The sequence below is a fragment of the Dasypus novemcinctus genome, chromosome 5, assembly GCF_030445035.2.
Source record: "Dasypus novemcinctus isolate mDasNov1 chromosome 5, mDasNov1.1.hap2, whole genome shotgun sequence".
Classification (NCBI taxonomy): Eukaryota; Metazoa; Chordata; class Mammalia; order Cingulata; family Dasypodidae; genus Dasypus; species Dasypus novemcinctus.
Window position 1 is genome coordinate 101,870,397 of NC_080677.1, and position 22,056 is coordinate 101,892,452.

A 22,056-nucleotide genomic window follows, 5' to 3' on the forward strand; every position below is an offset into this window, starting at 1 on the left:
AGACGGCTGTTTCTTTACAATAGTGAAGATAGAGCCATAATCATAGCTTTCCATGTATAGACGGAACCCCCATGTGCGACCTTGAAACCAGATGTTTAAGTTGGGGTCTTTGACTGTGAGCGTGATGTTATTGTGTAAAGCATTGCCCTTTTTTAGAGTGAGATAGGGGTCTTTGTTTGGGGCTCTTGACCAGCCATGGGCTATAGTTTCACAGCCCCAGGAAGGGCAGAAAAAATGTGTCGGGTCATGGCAGCCTCTTGCAGAGGCAGGGCAGATATAGTAGCCATGGACTCCATAATCCCAGGGGCCGTTGAGGCCTGTAAGTGAGCTGTACCAGCATCGATGAGTTTTGTGTGTAACGTCTACGAGAGAACTGACGACAGGAAGGTTGGCAAGATTACATATGTGCACTGAGAAAGAGGGAGCACTCGCAGTTACATTGAAGGCAAGGACTTTGTCAAATCGAGAGAGAGTCCAGTTGAAAGGTCGATGATTTTGATTGGCAGCGGCTGAGAGGGCGAAGAAGGCCAGGGCGCAGGAAATGGTCACGAAGCTGTAGAGAGGCATCATTTGACGAGGCAGCATCTGTGGAGATAAAAGAGAGAGAAAGTTCCTCGCTCTTCACGCGTGGAGAGCGGGTGGCATGAGGGGAAGAGAGGGGGTTTTTGGATGATGGCTGGTGTTGGATTTGGGCGAACGGGGCGCAGTTTGGGCCACCATAGATAATGTTGTCTCTCACTGAGGGCATAGGGTGTTGATCGTTTGCTGGGACTAATGGGTCAGTGGCAGGCCGAATGCAGCGCCCAGGGATCCAGAGAGGCTGCGGCTCAGAATCTGGAAAGATACAAGCAAAGCCTCTCCCTTGTGCTAGGAGGGGAGCAGGATCTTGCCAACGATTGGTGGCAGGGTCTTTCCAATGGACTAGGGGGACTTGCGAAGGCTGCCACATTGGCCCCCAGTGCTTGTGGGTGGGAGAAAGTCCTTGATTGTCAAAGGTTAGAAGATTGTGGTGAATGAGGCAGGCAGTCACAACGTCTGTTGGGGCCTTGTGGGGGGAGGAGGCTCTCTCCTTCTGAATGAGCAGTTTGAGCTGTTGATGAGTACGTTCGACGATCCCTTGTCCTTGTGGATTATACGGAATGCCGAAGTGATGTGTGATGTGATACATTTGCACGAAGCTGGCAAAGGCAGCACTATGATATGCTGGCCCGTTATCTGTTTTGAGATCCCATGGGACCCCCATGAACAGAATAGCTTGGCGGAGCGCTTTGACGCAATGTTTGGCGCTCTCCCCTGTAAGGGGGACTGCATAGCACAGATGCGAAAAGGTGTCAATCGCCACATGAAGATATTTGAGGCGGCCAAAGGCGTTGACGTGAGTGACGTCTAGTTGCCATCTTGAGTTTGGGCGGAGGCCGCGAGGGTTGATGCCTTGAGGTTGTAAAGGTCCAAGTGGCAGCAAAGGCGCACAAGTCCGGCACGCACGCACGAGGTGCTTGCAAGTTTCAATAGGTATGTCTGGAAAGAGCTTTCGGATGGACCACGCAGAAAAGTGAAACTGGGAGTGTAAAAGCTTGGCTTGATTGACGAAGTTTCCAAGCCGCGGCTTGTTAGTGGAGTCTTCCCGAAAAGTGACTGGGTTTACTTGATGGGCGGACACGGAAGCGTCAGCAAGGTTATTTCCCTGAGTCAGAGGCCCTGGTAGGCCAGAGTGGCTTCTAATGTGAGCTATGAACCAGGGCTGTTGCCGTTCTTCAAGCAGCCGTTTCACAAAGGCGAGTGCCCGATCGATGTTTGAGTCACTTGGCAAGAAAGTGGCAAGTGGGAGGCTGCGACAGACTTGAAGAGTGTATAGGCTGTCGGTAAAAATATTGAGAGGCTGGTCTGGGTGGAGATTGAGGACTGCAGCGACAGCTAGAAGTTCGCCCACTTGAACAGAAAAGTCATTAGCGAACAGCAGTTGCCGTGGCTCAGGATTTTTAGGAGTGTATATGATGGCTGCAAATGCTGTTTTTGAGGCGTCTGTGAAGGCAGTGATGGCTGAAGGGATTGGGTTCTGTGCAGGCAACGGGCGGAACGGGTTGGAAAACGCCAATTGAGACATTCCTTGCAGCAATCGGTGATGAGGATAGTGGTTGTCAAAGAAGCCGCGAAAGAGCTCTATTAGGCTCTGCATTTGAGCATTGTTCATGATGAGAGAAGTGACTTCTTTGGCATCTAAAGGCCAAACAATGGTGTGTGGCAGGACGCTATATGTTTGCATGGAGAGAAGTACTAAGTCAGTAGCTAACGCAATCCATGCCCTTATAAAAGGGCAAATTTTTGGAAGCTTGCTTTTGGATGTATGCAGGAAAAGGAGAGGGCCATCTTGCCATAAGAGGCCCGTGGGAGTGATTGGCATTGGCAGGATTAAAGCTAAGACTGGAAGGTTAGGGGAGAATCGCTCTAGACGGCATTGCTGCAGAGCGGCACTGACTTGTTGAACGGCTTCTTGGGCGGCAGGGGTGATGGTGATGTTCTGAGTAACCGCAGTTGGTGGGCTATCTTTGGTTTGCAAGAGCTCGAAAAGGGGCTGCATTTGCGCTGTTGTGATGGGGAGCGCTGAGCGAAGCCAATTAATCTGTCCACAAAGCCGTTGGAGCTCAGTGAGTGTCATCTTGTGAGAGACGTGAATTTTTGGGCTCGCAGGTTGAATGGACTGGTGAAAATGAAAGCCTAAGAATTGAAAAGGAGGTTGGAGGTTTATTTTGTCCGACTGCACAGTAAGCCCGAGGCTGGAGAGGTTTGTTATTGTTGCCGAGAGCAGATCATTGAGGAGCGCATGGGAGCTCGCTGCCAAAAGGAGGTCATCCATGTAGTGGAGGATGTATGTGTGCTCCGGATTGAACTTGGAGCGCAGCGGCTCAACGGCATGGTTGACATACAATTGGCATATAGTAGGGCTGTTGCGCATGCCTTGAGGTAACACCTTCCATTGAAATCGCTGCGCTGCACCTTGGTTGTTGATGTGCGGAACTGTGAACGCAAACCTTGGACAGTCCTGGGGATGGAGAGGGATAGAGAAAAAGCAGTCTTTGATGTCGATGGTTGCTGCATGAAAATGTTGGGGGACTGCGGTGGGATGCGGGCATCCTGGCTGAGGTGATCCCATTGGCTTAATATGCTTGTTGATCTCTCGGAGGTCGTGGAGAAGGCGGAACTTGCCTGTGTTTTTCTTGTTAATGACGAAGATTGGTGAATTATAGGGACTGGTGGACGGCTCAATATGCCCTGCTTGTAGCTGCTCTTCGACGAGGGCAGAGAGAGCCTGTAGCTTGTGAGCTGGCAAGGGCCACTGCTCGACCCAGATGGGCTCCTCTGTGTCCCATCCAGAGGGATAGGGTCAGGTTTTGAGATGGGAGCAGTGGCCCCTAGCGGGGGGGGGGGGGGGGGGCAGCGCGGCTGAGAAGGCTTCTGTGGTGATTCGGGCTTTTAACTGGCTGAGGACATCTCTCCCCCATAAGATCGTCTGGACTGACGAGAGGACGAGTGGGCAAATTTGGCCTTCGTGGCCTTCTCGGTCGCTCCAGTGCAGAGGCTGAGATGTTTTCCAGGAGGTAGCGGCTCCTGTGGCGCCGATGACTTGAGGGCCAGTTTCGAGGGGCCAGTGATTGAACGCAGCAATCTCAAAGGGAACACAGGAGACTTCAGCACCAGAGTCCAGAAGCCCATCGAGCCATTGTCCATCAATTTTAAGCTCTAATGAGGGTCTCTGGCGGCGTGTGATGGGCATTGTCCACATTATGGCTTGGGAGTCTTCCCGAGGACCTCTTGCGGGTGGGGCTGAGGCCTGCCCCGCTGGGAGTTTAAAGGCTGCTGGTAGTTTTGGATGGCACGGCAGTCACGAGCCCAGTGATATCCTTTTCCACAGCGTGGACACGGCGTAGAAGGGCCTCTCGGTCTTCGCGGTGGCAGGGCGGAGCGGGGTGCTGGGCCTGGCTGAGGGCACTCGCGGATGAAATGGCCGGACTGACCGCACCGAAAGCAGACGGAGGTGGGAGTAGATGAAACGGCCATGGCAGAAGCAAAGGCAGCAGTGAGCGTTTTGACTTGCGGGTCAATGTCGCGGCAGGCGAGAACCCATTCGTGGATATCTTTATCACGTATGGGGAGGACCACAGCCCGGAAGGGCGCAAGGCATCCATCTATGATGAGCTCTTTGGCGAGTGCGAACTGAGCGTCTTCACTAGAAATTTTTCGCTGGCAAGCTTCCAGGACGCGGGCGACGAATGCTGGGAAAGTTTCATTGGAGTCTTGAAGCAGTTGTGCGAGCTTGGTGGGCTGCTTGGTGGAGACCAGAGAAAAGGACCGGTGGACGAGGAATTTTACCCGGTGCCAAAATCCTGGGTCAATATGTAGATATGGACGAGGGTCCGCGTAGTTGTTGATCCCCGTATACGCATCAGGTGGATCTAAGACGCCAGCTTGGGCATTTTCTACTACCTGCCGGTCAACGGCTGCTTGGTAGTGAGCTCGCCATTCAAGAAATTGACCTGGCGTTAAGATGGTACGGGCTAGGGAAATCCAGTCGTATGGGAGAATGAGTTGAGTTGCCAGCTCTTCAAGGAGCTGCGTCACATAAGGGCTGCCGACTCCATCTTCTTTAACAGCTTTGCGGAGGGTCTTAACGTCTTCCGCTGTGAAGGGCAGCCAAGTTTGAGGTCATTGCGGCGTAGGCTGCAGATTTAGTGGGTAAAGCTGGGGGGTATGAGAGGGTGCCCTGCTAGGAGTAGGTGCAGGGCTACTGCCATACGGTGGTGGCGAGGAGGGATAAGCGGAAAATAAGTGAGAAAATGGCGGCCGGGCAGCATTTCGACGACAACAAAATGGCGGCGGGGCACTTCCGGGCCAAGATGGCGGGGTGGCCGCGTCACTTCCGGGCGCCGGCCAAGATGGCGGAGTAACTGCGTCACTTCCGGGCGCCGGCCGAGATGGCGGAGTAACTGCGTCACTTCTGGGCACCGGCCAAGATGGCGGAGTAACTGCATCCGGTTGTGAACAAAATGGCACGGGGGAAGCTTCCAGTTTAGCGGAAGATGGCGACCATACAGTTTCCGGGGCGGAGGCGGATGCTGACAGGGCAGGAAGAGGCAGGTAAAGGCGGGAAGAAGCGCCTTTGTTCCCGTCGGCGGGCTCCGGGCCCGGTGAAGAAGAAGCCGGAAGTGCGCCATTTTGGGCAGAGGTGGAGGAAGAAGGTGGAAGTTCGCCATTTTGGGGAGCCGCAGAAGTGGTCTCTGTGTGCCGCGGGGAGCTCGGGCAGGGGGGCTCACGCTCGAGGGCGGCCGCAAGTTGGTCAGACAGAGAGTCAGTGTCGGCGGACTCATTGGGATCACAGTCTAGAGGCTGCTTGGGAGAAGCCTCATGAATAGTCTCGGATGGGGCACCGAGGAGACAGGCGCGGATGGCGACGAGAACGGGTAAGAGGCCTGGCGGGAAGGAGCGTTTTTCATGCTCCATTGCAGAGGCAACTCAATCTATGAGTCGTGAGTATGTGTCCGGGCTCCAGAGTTGGCAAGTGGCGAGCCACGGACTAAAGGGGAGCAGAAGGTCCCAGTATTTTTGGAGTTGCCGCAGGGAAACGCGGACTCCATTGGTGTCGAGCAGGGCGGCGAGGGCCCTGACTTGCGGCGCCTGACGCATAGATAGAGAGGCGCTCATGTTGAAATAGAGACAGGACGACGGCGAGGGGTCCCTACCTGGAGAACGAGGATGGGCCGTCCGATTCACAGCAGCAGCAGCAGCAGAGAGGGGCCGGGGGAGGAGCTTCCACGTTGGGCACCAGTTGTAGCTAAGCGTGAGGGTCTCGTCCTCACTCAGACCCAAGAGTCGGGGGGCTTGCTCCTGCCAAACCACCGGCGGGGGGTGCCCCAAGAGGGAGCACCGGTTCTCCAGGTGTGGGGGACGCGTGGTTGGGGAAAACCACGGAGACCGCTTGAGCGCAAGAACAGGTCTGCTTTATTGCGGAAGTACACTTGGTTATATAGGGTTGGGTAGAGGGAGGGGTTGGAGCTAGGGCGGGCTAGCTACGGGGTGGTAGTGAATAGGTGGGAGTGGGCGGGACTGGTGGAAAGGACAGCAACGGCTGGAGGGGGAAGATAACAATGGCTGGGAGGAGGGGTGGAGGGAGGCAGTAACATCTCACCTTTATCTTCTGCCAGGGATAGGGATGGAGCCACAACCATGTGCATTAATTCAATCTGTGCAGGTCAAGACCATCTGTAGTTGCCCAGAGAGGTTGATGGAGCTCCACACCCCTTTATCTCCTTTTTGGGCAGGAAGGGAGCCACAGTTATATGCCATAAACTAAGTCATGTGGGCCAAAACTCACCACAGTTGCCCAGATTCACCAATAAAATACTATCCTTTTTCTCCTGCCAGAGAAGGGATGGAGTCACAGCTGTGCACAACATTCTTGTTTGTGCAGGCATGAAAGCAACTGCAGTTGCCTAGAGAGACAGGCCGACTCTCCTTCTGCCATGTCAGAATTAGGAATGGAGCCACAGATGAGTCCAACAGTGTTAGTCTGTTGGGCCAAAAGCAAATACAGTTTTCTGGAGAGGCTAAGGAAACAGCAGCCACCCTTCTGTCCTATTGAGGGTGGGTATGTACCACATAGGTGTTCAACAATCTAGTCTGTGCAGCCTGAAAATGACTACAGTTGCTTGGAGAAACTAATTCAGGTCCCCCAAGCATCCACCCTGCTGGAGGCAGGGCTGGAATGCAGACTAGGGCAACAATCTGACCTGGGTGGAAAGAAGCTTTTGCCTACCATACCTATGATTTTCAATCAATCCCACATCCCCTTATGCTGGGGACTGAGTTAATGAGTTAATGGAGGCTACCTGACTCTTTCTGACTTGGACAATTTCAAACTTTAGCTGTACTTAGGAATGGACTTTAACCAGTCAAATTTATTCATCAGTAGCTGAAGTTAGTGCCCAGCTGTCTCTTCCTCACCATTTTTGGGAAATGGAGCTTCAAACTCAAGCCAAGTAATAAGTCCTGAGGCATCTTGCCTCCTCAGCAGGGGATGGGCACCAGCCTCTGCAGCATGAGTGCTCTATTAATGAATCTTCGTTACATCTGGGCAGTCTCCTCCTTCCATTCTTCCAAGGATGTTGCAGGATACTCTTCTGGTCACATGGGCCCCCTAAACAGGTGATTTAGACAGCTTTGGCTAATTACTAACTGCATTGTGGGGCAGGCTTATTCTTGGAGTTCCTTATTCTGCTAACGTCTTGCTACTTCCTGCATCAAAATTCATTTTGTGCCAATTGGGGTGATTATAAATTGCATTAATTAATTTTCTTATGTTGCACCAACCTTGCATATCAGGGCTGAAACCCACTTGATCATAATGTATAACTCTTAAAATGTTGTTGGATTCAGTTTGCTGGTATTTTGTTGAGGATTGTTGCATCTATATTCGTAAGAGATATTGGTCTGTAGTTTTCTTTTCTTATGGTACATTTATCAGACTTTGGTATGAGGGTGATATTGGCCTCATAGAATGAATTAGGGAGTGTCCCACTGCTTCAATTTTTTGGAAGAGTTTGAACAGAATTGGAATTTTTAAAAAATTTTATTATTATTTTTCAGAGACAAATAAATAAAATGTTACATTAAAAAAATATGAGGTTCCCATATACCCCACTCCCACAACTCCAGCTCCTCCCACATTAACAACTTCTTTCATTAGTGTGGTACATTAATTGCATTTGATGAATACATTTTGGAGCACTGCTACACATCATGGATTATAGTGTACATTGTAATTTACATGCTCTCCCAGTCCATTCAGTAGGTTATGGCAGGATATATAGTGTTCTGCATCTGTCCCTGAAATATCATTTAGGATAACTTCAAGTCCCGGAAATGCCCCCATATCACACCTCTTTTTCCCTCTCCCTGCCTTCAGCAACTCCCATGGCCACTGTCTCCACATCAATGATATGATTTCTTCCATTGCTAGTCACAATAATTCTATAGTAGAATATCAATAAGTCCACTCTAATCCATATTTTATTCCTGCATCCTGTGGACCCTGGGATGGTGATGTCCACTCTACCTCTATATCAAGAGGGAGCTTAGATCCCACATGGTTGATGGATGCAATTCTCCTTCTCATAGTTGTAGGCACTCTTGGTTCCCTGGTGTGGTGGTGGTGGTTGACCATCTTCACCTCCCTGTTAGCTGACCTGGGTAAGACCAATGAACCAGAGAGTAGAAGTTGCAACTCTGCTGAGGCTCAGGGTCCAGCTGGTGCATGGCCAGTAAAGAGCCACAAATCTCCTGAGTATACACCAACCCCAGCACCAACCACAGATTCAGTACAAGTGACAGAAGAGGCATGTGTAGAAAGGTGCTCTGTGAGTTCTTTGTGGTTTTTCAAAACTTCTGTGTGGAAACTGAGCGCTGCTGCTGCTCACTCTGCTATCTTTATTGGGGCAGCACTAAATGTAATATTTAAAAATGAGCTTTTTTGTATTTATTTTAGGAATATAGCATATTTTCTAATAAATATTACTTCCACAATCTTCTATCAATATCATTACACTAACTTTCAAGGTTTTAAATATTTACAGCTAAGGGATGCTTGGGAGTAAGGAAGGAGACTGAGTGACTGCCCTTTTGATTCAGTCTGGTTTCATTTAACAATTCAAGCCAGAAATTAAGGAGTCATTGTCTGCCTCTTTCTTATCTCACCAAATACTTTTCTGATCAGGGACCATCAACTTCTTCCTCTTCTCTCCATCATTGTCCCTCTAGATATTCCACTGCTCTCATACTTATTTACACTATGTCAAATCCTGTCCTACTTGAATTGTAACTTCCTCAGAGTGATTACAGTGATTTTTCTAAAACAAATCTGATCATATCCTTACCCTTACAAAATGTTCTATAGGCCAGGGATCCTTAATTGACAACCCCAGACTGGTTTGAGAACAGAAAGAAGACTTGTAAAAATTGCAATCCTTTCTTTTACTACTGGTGACTATCCACCTTTAAATGTCAATAGCATCATTACTTTTCAAATTATAGAATATAGGTTCACAGATATCAAGGAAAAATTCGTCATTCTTGTATGAATATTTCTGGGTAATCTTCCTAATAGTCTCATTCTACCCCATGTTTTTCTTATGTTAAATGTGTATGTAGAAATTAGATTTAAGTGTTAATTATTTCAGTAAGTTTAGCTCACTTTTTTCCTGAGATGTAGAGAAATGTATCCTTCTCCATTCCATTTACTTCTCCCACTTCCTGGCATTCAGACATTGGTTTGGTAGTTTGTGAGGTCATGAAAAGAATTAATTTTTCTTCCCAATATTATTTAGGACAAGATTTTCTAGGTCTTAAGTAAGGAAGTTTATAAGAGTTTAAACTATAAAAATCTTACCTACTTTACATGTTCTTAATATTAGGGAATTTTATCTTTAAAAATAGGAGCTTTTAATGGTTCTTAAGATGTTATTTTATGGAGTTCTCTTTAGGGTCATTTTTTTTTCTTTTTTAAAGATTTATTTTTATTTATTTCTCTCTACTCCCCCCCCCCCATTGTCTGCTTTCTTATTTCTATTGGTTGTATGTTCTTCTGTGTCCACTTGTATTCTCATCAGGTGGCATGGGAATCTGTGTCTCTTTTTATTGCATCATCTTGCTGTGTCAGCTCTCCATGTGTGCAGTGCTGCTCCTGGGCAGGCTGCACTTTTCACATGGGGTGGCTCTCCTTGTGGGGCACACTCCTTGCACATGGGGCTCCTCTATGTGGGGGACACCCTTGCATGGCATGACACTACTTGTGCATGGCAACACTGTACATGGGCCAGCTCACCACATGGGCTAGGAGGCCCTGGGTTTGAACTCTGCATCTCCTATGTGGTAGGTGGATACTCTATCAGTTAAGCTACATCCACTTCCCAAGGGTCATTTATTTTTCAGGATGGAAAGGAATAGAAAACTTGGCATGGTAAGAATACGTGTCCCTAGGAACAATAACATAATCCTCATTTTCCTTCACATAGCAGTATATGACTAATCTAATGAAAGAAAGGGGTTCTAATTTCTTCTAGAATTACAGAAAATTGAAATATAGGTAAGTTTTGCCAACCCCAAATGCTAATTGATGCACAATTTAATTCCCTGTCTTAGACTTAGGCCATTTTATTTTATTTATTTTTAATACATTTTTATTTTTTAAAAATACTTTAGATTACATAAATGTTACAAAAACAATATCCCCGTATGCTTTGTCCATTCTGCTAAATTGTCCTTTTTGTTGGCATATAGTTTTTCAAAGTATCCTCTTATGATAGTCTTTTTTTCTGTGGGGTCAGTGGTGATATTCCCTTTCTTATTTCTTATTTTGTGTATTTGCATCTTCTCTCTTTTTTTCTTTGTTAGTCTAGCTAAAGGTTTGTCAATTTTATTGATCTTCTCAAAAAAACCAGGTCTTTATATTATTTCTTCTAGTGCTTTCTTGTTTTCTATTTCATTTAGTTCTACTCTGATCTTTGTTATTTCTTTCTTTTTCTTCCTTTGGGGTTAGTTTGTTGTTTTTTTACTAATTCCTTCAGGTACGAAGTTAGGTCTTCAATTTTAGCTTTTTCTCCTTTTTTGATGTATGAATTTATGGCTATGAATTTCCCTCTCAGTACAGCTTTTGCTCTATCCCATAAGTTTTGATATGTTGTATTGTCATTTTCATTGTTTTCAAGGTAGTTACTGATTTCTTTTGAGATTTTCTCCTTGGCCACTGTTTGTCTAAGAGTGTGTTGCTTAACTTCCATATCTTTGTGCCTAATCTGGTTTTCTGGCCCTTGCAGATTCCCAGCTTCATTCCACTGTGGTCAGAGAAATTATTTTGTATGATTTAAATCTTTCTGAATTCACTGAGACATTCTCTGTGACTTAGCATGTGGTCTATCTTGGAGAATGACCCATGTGAGCTTGAGAAGAATGTATATCCTGCTGTATTTGGGTGTAATGTTCTGTATATGTTTATTAGGTCCAGATCCTTGAATATATTATTCAACATCTTTGTTTCATTATTGATTCTCTGTTGAGATGTTCTGTCTAATGGTGATAATGGTGTATTAAAGTCCCCCACTATAATTGTAGAAGCATCTATTCTTGCACTTAGTTTTAACAGTGTTTGCCTCTTGTATCTTGAAGTGCCCTGGTTAGGTGCATAAATGTTTATGATTGTTCTTTCTTCTTGAAAGATTACCCCTTTTACTACTATGTAGTGTCCATCTTTTTCTTTCACAATAGTTTTGCATTTAAAGTTTATTTTGTCTGATATTAGTATAGCTACTCCTGTTCTTTTTTGGTTATTGTTTGCTTGTAAGACTGTTTTCCAGCTATTCACTTTCAACCTCCTTGAATTCTTGGGTCTAAGGTGGGTTTCTTGTAGACAGCATATAGATGGGTCATATTTCCTTATCCATTCTGCCAATCTGTGTCTTTTGACAGGTGATCTTAAACCATTAATATTCAATGTTATTACTCCCACGGAATTACTTACATTAGCCATATTTCTTTGGATTTGTGTATGTCATGTGTTGTTTTTATTTCTCTTTTTGTCTTTTTAGTTGTTCTTATACTTTTCTCCAACTTTGTTTCTCCTGTTTTTTTCTTTCCTCCTGCAGAACTCCCTTTAGTACTTCTTGAAGGGCAGGTTTCTTATTGGCATACTCTCTTAGTTTCTGTTTATCTGTGAATATCTTGAGCTCTCCATAATTTTTGAATGCCAACTTTGCTGGATAGAGTATTCTTGGCCTGAAATTCTTTTCTTTTATTACCTTGACCATGTCATACCACTGCTTTCTTGCCTCCATGGTTTCAGATGAGAAATCAGCACTTAATCTTATTGAGCTTCCTTTGTATATGATGGCTCTCTTCTCTCTTGCTGCCTTCGGTATTTTCTCTTTGTCTAGAGCACTGGATAATTTGACAAGTATTTGTCTCAGGGTAGGCCTGTTGGCATTTATACTTTTGGGATGCACTGGGATGCCTGGATGTTTACGTCCATCTCCTTTAATAGGTTTGGGAAGTTTTCAGCAATTATTTCCTCCAACATCCCTTCTGTCCCCTTTCCCTTCTCTTCTCCTTCTGGGATGCCTATAATGCATATGTTTGTGTGTTTTGTGTTGTCATTCAAATCCCTAATTCCCTGCTGTTTTTTTTTCTATCTTTTTATCTATCAATTCTACTATCTGTGTGATTTCAGATGAACTGTCTTCCGCATCACTAATTCTTCCCTCTGCCTCTTCAAATCTGCTGTTTTTTGCTGAGAGTGAATTTTAGTTTTCTTGGATTGTGCCATTCATCACCATCATATCTGTTATCTTTTTGTGTATGTTTACAATTTCTTCAGTATGCTCTCCAAGTGTTTTCTTAATATCCTTAATTTCTTCCTTCCCTTCATTAAGTTGGCCAGGATAATTGTTTGGAGGGTTTTGATTAGTTGTTCTATATTCTGTCCCTCTTCCTTGATTTTAGTTTGTTCATTGGATTGGGCCTTTACAAACCATTGGTATGGTTTGTAATTTTTTGTTATTCTCTGGTCATCATTTTATCTTCATGGGTTTGTTCAGTTGATTAGCTTCTCTGTCTAGTCTTGAGTTTTATCTAGGTGCTGTTTTTGTGTGTGTGTTAAGTCTTCTCTTTCACACTTTGTTCTTCTTATTCTATTTCCTTGAAGGAAAAAGATTAGGACCAGGGAAAGCAAATGAGGTAAGAAAAGAAAAAGTATAATAGCAATATTGATAAAAATATTAACAGAATAACCATATAAGACCTAAGATAATGAATATTAAACTCATGTAAGCTGTGTAGAGTTATAGGAATAAAAAAGTGGAGTATCTACAATGAGATGGAAACTGAATTTGGAGAAGAATATAATATGAATTAAAAGGCCAGTGTGATCAGGAGAGAGGGAAAGAGAAAAGAAAGGACAATAACATAAAGAGTTAATAAAATATAGAAAACAGAATAGAGGTGTTAGAAATAAAAAGTCAGAAAAATTGGGGACTAAACAAAGAGACATGGAACATAAGAGCAACAACAGAAAATGGAAGATAGAAAGATGTAAAGGAAAGGAGATAGTGTTGGTAGCCAAAATCTGTACACAGAGAAAAGAGAAAATCAAGGATGAGGAAGCACAGCAAACAAGAAACACCACCAGCAGCACCTAATAGAAAAATAGAAAAAAAGAAAAAAAGGGAGGGTATGGGGGGATAAAGAGGTAGAAAAAACAAGAAAACAAACAAAAACCAGACAAGCCCTCAAGCAAGGAGTGCTCTTTACAATCGAATAAACTGATTAGGAATCTGTCCTTTCCCTTTTTTCCCTTCCTCACTTCCCTCTCTCCCTGGGCAGCAGGAAGCCAGTGAGAGAGCTTGCCTCCAAGATTCAAATGGGATCCTAGTGAACCACCTCACCACAGAAAATAATGACTCTCAATCTCTTTGAGAGAGAGCACCCATACCTTACTGGGAACCCTAAATATGCTATTGGAAGCCTACCAAGCACTTCCTACTGTCCCCGAAACCCACCGTTTTACCTCGAGCAATCACTCCTTTTGTTGCACTCTCTCCAGATCAATGTCCAGAAGCCTCCTGCTTTGTTGGTTTCCAACACAGCTCACTCAGGCAGAATTTTGTCTCCACTCAGCCATTTTTTTTTGTAGGAGAGATGTTGCAGGTGCACTTACTCTGATGCCATCTTGCCCCACATCTCCTGTAGTATGTTTTAAGGTCAGGTAATGTGATTCCTCTGATTTAATTTTTTTTCAATATGTCTTTGGCTGTTTGGGGGCCCTTGTCCTTTCAAATAAATTTCATAATTAGCTTTTCCAGTTCAGTGAAAAATGTTACGGTAATTTTTATTGGGATTGGGTTAAATCTGTAAATTGGATTGGGTAAGATAATCATCTTAATGATGTTTAGTCTTCATATCCATGAACAGGGAATATTCTTCCATTTATTTAGTTGTCTTTGCTTTCTTTTAACAGTGTTGTGTAGTTTTCTGCACATAAGTCCTTTACATCTTTAATTAAATTTATTCCTAAATATTTGATTCTTTTACTTGCTTTTTTAACTGGAATTTTTTTTCTTGATTTCCTCCTCAGATTGCTCATTATTGGTGTACAGAAATCCTACTGATATTTGCACATTAATATTATCACCTGTCACTTGACTGAACCCATTCATAAGCTCTAGAAGCTTGATGTAAATTTCTCAGGGTTTTCTATGTATAGGGTCATGTCCTCAAAAGAGTCAGGAAATTTTCAACCATTATTTCCTCCCACACTCTTTCTGCCCCCTTTCTCTTCTCTTCTCCCTCTGGGATGCCTATAATGTGTTCTTTTTGTGTTGCCATTCAAATCCCTAAGTCCTTGCTGGATTTTTTCTATCTTTTTATCTATATGTTCTACAATCTGCTTGATTTCAGCTGTTCTATCTTCTATATTGCTGATTCTTTCTTCTGCCTGTTCAAATCTGCAGTTAAGTGTTTCCAGTCTATTTTTGGTATCTCATATTGTGCCATTCATCACCATCATATCTGTTTGTTTTTTTTTTTTTTGTATGCTTACAATTTCTTTGGTATGTTATCCCAGTGTTTTCTTCATATCCTTAATGTCTTACTTCAGTTCATTAAGTGGTTCATGATATTTGTTTTGACATCTCTGATTAGTTGCTCCATGTTCTGCATCTCCTCCTGATTTTTAGTTTATTTGTTAGACTGGGCCATGTCTCCTTGTTTCTTAGTATGGCTTGTAACTTTTTGTTGGTGTCTAGGCATCTGTTTATGTTGATGGGCTTATTCAGTTGGTTAGCTTCCTCTATCTACTCTAAGGTTTTATTTTGCTGTTGTATATGTGTGTGTGGTAAGATTTCACTTTGACACTTTGTTCCTCTTTTTACTTTCCTTGCTCTTGTCTATTCCCTTGAAAAAAAAATATTAGGGCCAGAGAAAAAGAAAGAGATAAGAGAAAAAGAATAATAGCAATAATAATAATAAAAGGTAGAAGAATAACCATACAAGACCTAGGAAAATAAATAATTAACCCTTTGCTAAAGGCCTGCTGATTAGGCACATGTCACAGCCCCTTCTCTAATCTAGTTCCTCTCTCTCCCCCAAGGAGCTAGATGTGACAACCTGCCTGAGCAGATCCCCCCACCCCTCTACCCTTCAGGTTAGGTCCTTTCTGAGATTCAAAGGGGGCTCAGCTGGCCAAACTCACCACAAAGAGACCACTCAACACCCTCCATCTGATCCCTCTTCTTCCCAGGAAATTCCCCTTCCCACTCTATTGGCAGCAGCAAGCCAGGGGCTCAACTGAAGCTACTTGCCTTTAGGGTGGGGTGTATGTGCCATTTCCAGCCACAGGGGTGAGCAACTCATAGTTTTCCTTTGACTTCTTTATCTTTCCAGTACCCTTCTAGATGACACAGAGCTCCTTCCGATTCTATATATAGCCAAAACAGCACCTTTAGATAGGTCACTTCCTTCTCTCTACATTTTTTTGTGAGTCAGACTCTGCCTTCCTACTTTGGCACCATTTTCCTGGAAGACTCGGGCCATTTTAATACCCCCAAATTTTGAGATAGTTCTTCACATTGTGGCAATCAGAATGACATCAAAATCTGACTTATCAAAGACTCTAAAAGTGCAAATATATATAAAGAGCAATAGTGGGGAGTTATATATATATTTATAGCTATTATTATTAAGCTATATATGCATATCTTTCAGAGGAAGATATACAATAATAGCCATTTCTATACTCTTTTAACATGAGAGTACATTAGCATATGATTTGATGGAATAATATTTCAAAGGGCATTTAATTTGTTCCTTGGTAAGATATTTTAATTGGTGCAATAGTTCCAGAAAACTTTGGACTTATTACCTCTGGCAGAAGTGAATTTTGCCTCCTACCTTTCTTGCTTCCTCTGAAAAAATAAGAAAAGAAAAGATGAGATTTACAAATTCTAATTGGTTGTTTTCAATATTTGGTAGGCCACTAAAAAGTGGTCTTTCAAGAAGCAACAAACAAGAATGGGAGGATAGACTTAAAATTTCTTTTCGGAAGCTGGTAGCTGCCATTTTAATTCCACCCCTGGCATGAGGAAAAGTGGGGTGACTGAAAACCTCAGTAATGGTAGGGACCAATTTCATTCCACAAAGATCAGATTGCAGCCCTAGCATAAGCTCCAGTTTCATGTCTGGCAGGGAGGAGGAAGCTGGGGGAGGGGGTCCTGCACCAGTCTCTCAAGATAACTGCAGATGCTTTCAGCCCATACAAACTGGTTTGTTGGGCACCTTTGATTCCATCTCTACCCCTCTATGCCCAAAGAATAGGAGGGAGCTGTGTTTCTTCAGCCTCTCTGGGAATCTGCAGGTGCTTTCAGCTTGCACAGATTGGATACTTGGGCACCTATAGCTCTATCCCTGCCCCCCAATAGGAGAAGAGAAGAATTGCTTCTCCTCAGCTTCTCCAGGCAACTGCAGGCACATTTGGCCCACACAACCTGATTTATTAAGCACCTTTAATTCCATCTCCACCTCTGCATCCCTCAGGGCAACTGCAGATGCTTTGGGTCTGTACAAACTCAACTGTTGGGTGCCTGGGGCTCCACCCCCACCCTTGATAGGACAAAAGGTGGACTGTTTCTCAGGCTCTCTGGGTAACAACAGGTGCTTGAAATTGCACATATGACAGCAGAAGGTGTGCAAACATATGTGTAATGGGAGTCCCAGAAGGATAAGAGAAGGATATAGGGGTAGAAGGAATATTTGAAGAAATAATGGTAGAAAGTTTCCTAATCATACTGAAGGGCATAGACTTCTGTGTCCAAGAAGTACATTGTACTCCCATCAGAAGAATTCTGAATAGACCAATTCTAAGACATACAATTCATAATGTCAAATTCCAAAGACAAAAATAATTCTGAAAGCAACAAAAGTGACGTATAATCTATAAAGGATATCCAATAGTGCAATATTTTTATCAGAAACTATGCTGGCAAGAAGGCAGTGGTATGATATATTTAAGATACTGCAAGAGAAAAATTACCAGCCAAGCATCTTATATTCAGCAAGATTATCTTTCAAAAATGAGGTCAAGTTTAGAATATTCACAGATAAACACTAACTGAGGGCGTTTATAACAAAGAGACTGGCTTTGCAGGAAATACAAAAAGGAGTGCTACAGTCTCTAAAGAAGAGACAAGAAAGAAAGGCTTGGAAAGAGTCTAGAAATGGAGATTATATCAGTAAGATGAACTTAAAGTGTTAAAAGAGTGGTGAAAATAAAACATGACAGATAAAATCCAAAGATCAAAAAGAATGAAATAAGAACTGCCTTTACATAAATAACATTGAATATTAATGAATAAAATTCTCCAATCAGAAGACACTGACTGGTAGAATTGATAAGAAAATATGAGCCATTAATATGTTGTTTACAAAAGAAGACTCACCTTAGACCCTAGGATACCAATGGATTGAAAGTGAAAAGTTGTTAAAAGATATTCCATGCATGAAGTAAACAAAAAGCTAGAATAGCTATATTTATATTGGATCAAATATACTTTAAAAGCAATATTATTGTTAGAGACAAGGAAGAACATTGCATATTAATAAAGGGGGCAATTCACTAGGAAGCAATAATCATAAATGTATATGCACCTAACCAGGATGCCACAAGATACATGAGGCAAACACACACAAAACTGAAAGGAGAAATAGATGTCTCCACAATAGTAGTGGGAGATTTCAATACCCCACTCTCAGCACTGAACAGAATATCTGGGCACAGGATCAATAAAGAAACAGAGAGATTGAATAATATGATAAATGGACTAAATCTAATAGATATATACAGACTATTGCACCCCAAAACAGCAGATATTCATTCATCTCAAATGTTCATGGTTATTTCTCCATAATAGACCTTATTTTGTGTAACAAAGCAGATCTCAATAAATCCAACATGATCAAAATTTTATGAAGCACTTTCTCTGATCATAATGGAATAAAGTTGGAAATCAACAAGAGGCACAAAAAGGAAAAATTCACAAATATATGGAGATTTAACAGCACACTCTTAAATAATCAGTGGGTCAAAAGGGAAATTTCAAGAGAAATCAATAAAAACCTTGAGACAAATGAAAAGGAGAGCACAACATATTGGAACCTATGGAATTCAGTGAAGGCAGTGCTGAGAGGAAAAACTTATAGCCCTCAATGCTTACATTAAAAAAGAAGAAAGGGCTAAAATCAAAGACCTAATTATACAGTTGAAGTAACTAGAAGAACAACAATCTACTCCAAAGCAAGCAGAAGGAATGAAATAACAAAGATCAAAACTGAAATTGAGAACCAAAAAAAACCTAAAAACACAACAGAATTAACAAAAGCAAACGTAAGTTCTTCAAGAATATCAACAAAATTGACAAACGGTAAGCTAGACTAATAAAGAAATAAAGAGAGAAGGTGCAAATTAATAAAATCAGAAATTAAAATGGAGACATTACTACTGACCCCACAGAAATAAAAGAGACCATAAGAGGATACCATGAACAAATATATGTCAAAAAACTAGACAATGTAGATGAAATGGAAAAATTCCTAGGAATGTAAAAACAGCCTACATTGACCTTAGAAGAAATAGAAGACCTCAACAAGCCAAACACAAGTACGGAGATTGAAACAGTCATCCAACAACTCCCCAAAATGAAAACTCATGAACAAATGGTTTCACTGGTGAGTTCTACCAAGCATTCAAAGAAGATTTAATACCAATATTATCACTCAACCTCTTCCAAAAAAATTGAACAAGAAGGAATGCTACCAAACTCATTCTATGAAGCCAATATTGCCCTAATACCAAAGCCAGATACAGATATTATGAAAAAAGAAAATTACTGGCCCCTTTCCCTAATGACTATGGATGTGAAAATCCTCAACAAAATATTTGCTAATCAAATCCATCAGCATGTTAAAAAAATTATTCATCATGATCAAGTGGGTTTTATATCAGGCATGCAAGGGTGGTTCAACAGAAGAAAAATATCAGCATAATATACTACATTTATAAATCAAAGAAGAAAAATCACATGATCCTTTTGATTGATACAGAAAAGGCATTTGACAAAATACAGCATCCTTTCTTTATAAAAATATTTCAAACGATAGGAATTGAAGGAAATTTTCTCAACATGATAAAGGTCATATATGAAAAACCAACAGCTAACATTGTACTCAATGGTGAAAGACTGAAAGCTTTAATCTTGAGGAAAACAACAAGACAAGGATGCCCACTGCCACCACTTTTGTTCAATGTAATGCTAGAGGTTCTAGCTACACTCTTAATCAGACAAGAAAAAGAAATAAAAAACATCCAAATTGGAAAGGAAGAAGTAAAACTTCTGCTCTTCCTCAATGATATGATTCCATATGTAGAGAGTCCCAAAAAGAAATCTACAACAAAGCTGTTAGAACTAATAAACAATTTCAGTAGTGTCAGGATACAAGACCAACATGCAAAAAAAGTGATGTTTCTATATATTAGTAATGCATAATCTGAGGAGGAAGTTAGGAAATAAATTCCATTTACAATAGTGACTAAAAGATCCACATATTTAGGAATAGTCTTAAACAAGTGTGTAAAGCACTTGTATTCAGAGAACTAAATTGCATTGTTAAAATAAATTAAAAAATACCTAAAAATTGGAAGAATATTCTATGTTCATGAATTGGAAGACTAAATTTCATTCAGATTTCAATTCTACCCAAATTGATATACACATTCCATGCAATCCCAGTAAATATTCCACCAGCATTTTTTAAAGAAATGGAAAACGCAATTATCAAATTTATCTTGAAGGGTATAGGGCCCTTAATAGCCAGAAAAATCTTAAAAAGGCAAAGTGAATTTGGAGGACTCTCAACTTCCAGATATTAAATCATATTGCCTAGCTAGAGTGGTAAAAACAGCATGGTAGAGACATGAAGATAGACACATAGATCAATGGAACTGAAGTGATGGTTCAGAAACAGACCCTCACATATAGGGTCAAGTGAGTTTTGACAAGCCTGTCAAACCCACACAGGTGGGGCAGAAGAGTTTATTTAACAAATGGTGCTGGGAGAACTGGATATCCATATCCAAAAGAAAGAAAGAGAACCTGTATCTCATACCTTATGTAAAAATTGACTCAAAATGGATCAAAAACCTAAATATGAAAGCATGAACACTAAAGTCCCTAGAAGAAAATGTAGGAAAGAATTTTCAAGACCTGGTGGTAGGTGGTGTATTCTTAAACCTTATACTAAAAGCACAAGCAATGAAAGAAAACATGGATAAATTGGACCCCCTCAAATTTAAACACTTTTGTGCTTCAAAGGACTTCTTCAAGAAAGTAAAAAAGCAACCCATTCGATGGCAGAAAACATATGGAAACCAGATATCCAACAAAGGTTTGATTTCCATTCTATATAGAGATCATTCAACTCGACAATAAAAGAGCAAGCAGTTAAATTAAAAAATGAGCAAAAGCTTAAGATATTTCTCCAAAGAAGAAATACAAATGGCCAAAAAGCACATAAAAAAAGGAGTTCCATATCACTAGCTATTAGGAAAATGCAAATCAAAATGACAATGAGATATCATCTCACATGCATAGAATGGCCATTATTTACAAAACCAAACCAAACAATTAATGCTGGGTAGGATGTGGAAAAATAGGAACACTCCTAATCTGTTGCTGAGATTATAAAATGTTGTAGCTTCTGTGGATGACAGTTTGGTGGTTCCTCAGGAAGCTAAATATAGAAATGCCATATGATCCAGCAATTCCTCTACTAGGAATATATCCAGAAGAACTGAAAACTGTGACACAAACAGACATCTGCACACCAAAGTTCATAGCAGTGTTGTACACAATTGTCAAATAAGTGAAAACAGCCCAAGTGTCCATCAACCAATGAATAGATAAGCAAAACGTGGTATATACATATGATGGAATACTATGCTGCAGTAAGAACAAATGAAATTGGAGCACATATAATAATATGGATGAATAGTAAAGACATTATGCTAAGTGAAGTAAGCCAGATGCAAAAGGACAAATATTGCATGGTCTCATTAATATGAACTAAATATGAAGAATAAATGCATGGAGTTAAAACCTACTTATTAGGAGATGAGGGCTGAGAAAGACTACTGATGCTTAATATATGTAGAAGTTTTAATTATCTTTACTGTAATAGTGTGGAAATGGATAGAGTTGATGATAGCACATACTTAGTAGCAGATTGGTTTACTAATGGGATTGTGGCTAAAAAGGTAGTTTAGGGATATAAATGTCAACTGAAAGAAAGCTAGAGAATGACTTTAGAGACTGAATAACACAGTGAACCCAGAGGTGAATTAGAATTGTGGTTGATGGTACAGATGAAAGAGTGTCCTTGTGCTATTTTCTGGAGTGGATGTACGTCACTATTGCATGGTGGTGGGACTGTGGAGAAACATGGGAAAAATACACTTGATGTGACCTGTGGCTGTGGTTAACAATACTACAATATTCTTGCATCAATGCCAAAGATGTACTGTGTTGATAATGGGGAGCAGGGGTGAAAAAAGTGTGCTAAATGTATGCTAGTAATGGGTAGTAATAGTCTGAGGATATTATCTCAAAATCTGTAACATGTTCCACCATGGTGTGGTGTGTTGGTGAAGGGGTATTACATGGGAAGTCTACACATGTGTATGGTTGTTTTGTAAGCCTACAACTTTTGTAATAAAATATATCAAATAATAATAGGGTGGGTTTGGGGAAAAATTCTTTTCATTCAGCAGACTTTCATTAAGGCACTGTTTGGATCTGCACACCTAGGAAGGCAAAAAGAAAAATGCCTGCTTTCAGTTCTATAAGGCCTCAGTGATTATTTGGGAAGACAAGAAAATGTTAGCTATAATAGAATTTGCATCATATCTTAAATAAT

The 22,056-nt window shown here is 41.8% G+C and overlaps 1 protein-coding gene across 1 annotated transcript; it reads right to left on the minus strand.

The window, feature by feature from the left end:
- Positions 1 to 3,780: 3,780 nt before the first annotated feature.
- Positions 3,781 to 5,496, minus strand: LOC139439069 (endogenous retrovirus group K member 6 Gag polyprotein-like). The gene is made up of 2 exons (XM_071215519.1): positions 4,785 to 5,496; positions 3,781 to 4,676 (listed from the first exon to the last, which is right to left on the minus strand). Exons 1-2 carry the CDS (start codon positions 5,494 to 5,496, stop codon positions 3,781 to 3,783), a joined length of 1,608 nt encoding a protein of 535 aa, XP_071071620.1.
- Between the last annotated feature and the right edge of the window lie 16,560 nt (positions 5,497 to 22,056).

Coding starts and splice junctions, on each gene's coding strand:
- LOC139439069 (XM_071215519.1), bottom strand. CDS start 5,496: ATGGAGCATGAAAAACGCTCCTTCCCGCCAGGCCTCTTACCCGTTCTC. Junction 4,677..4,784: donor CTCGCCACCACCGTATGGCA/GTAGCCCTGCAC, acceptor TGCCCTTCACAG/CGGAAGACGTTAAGACCCTC.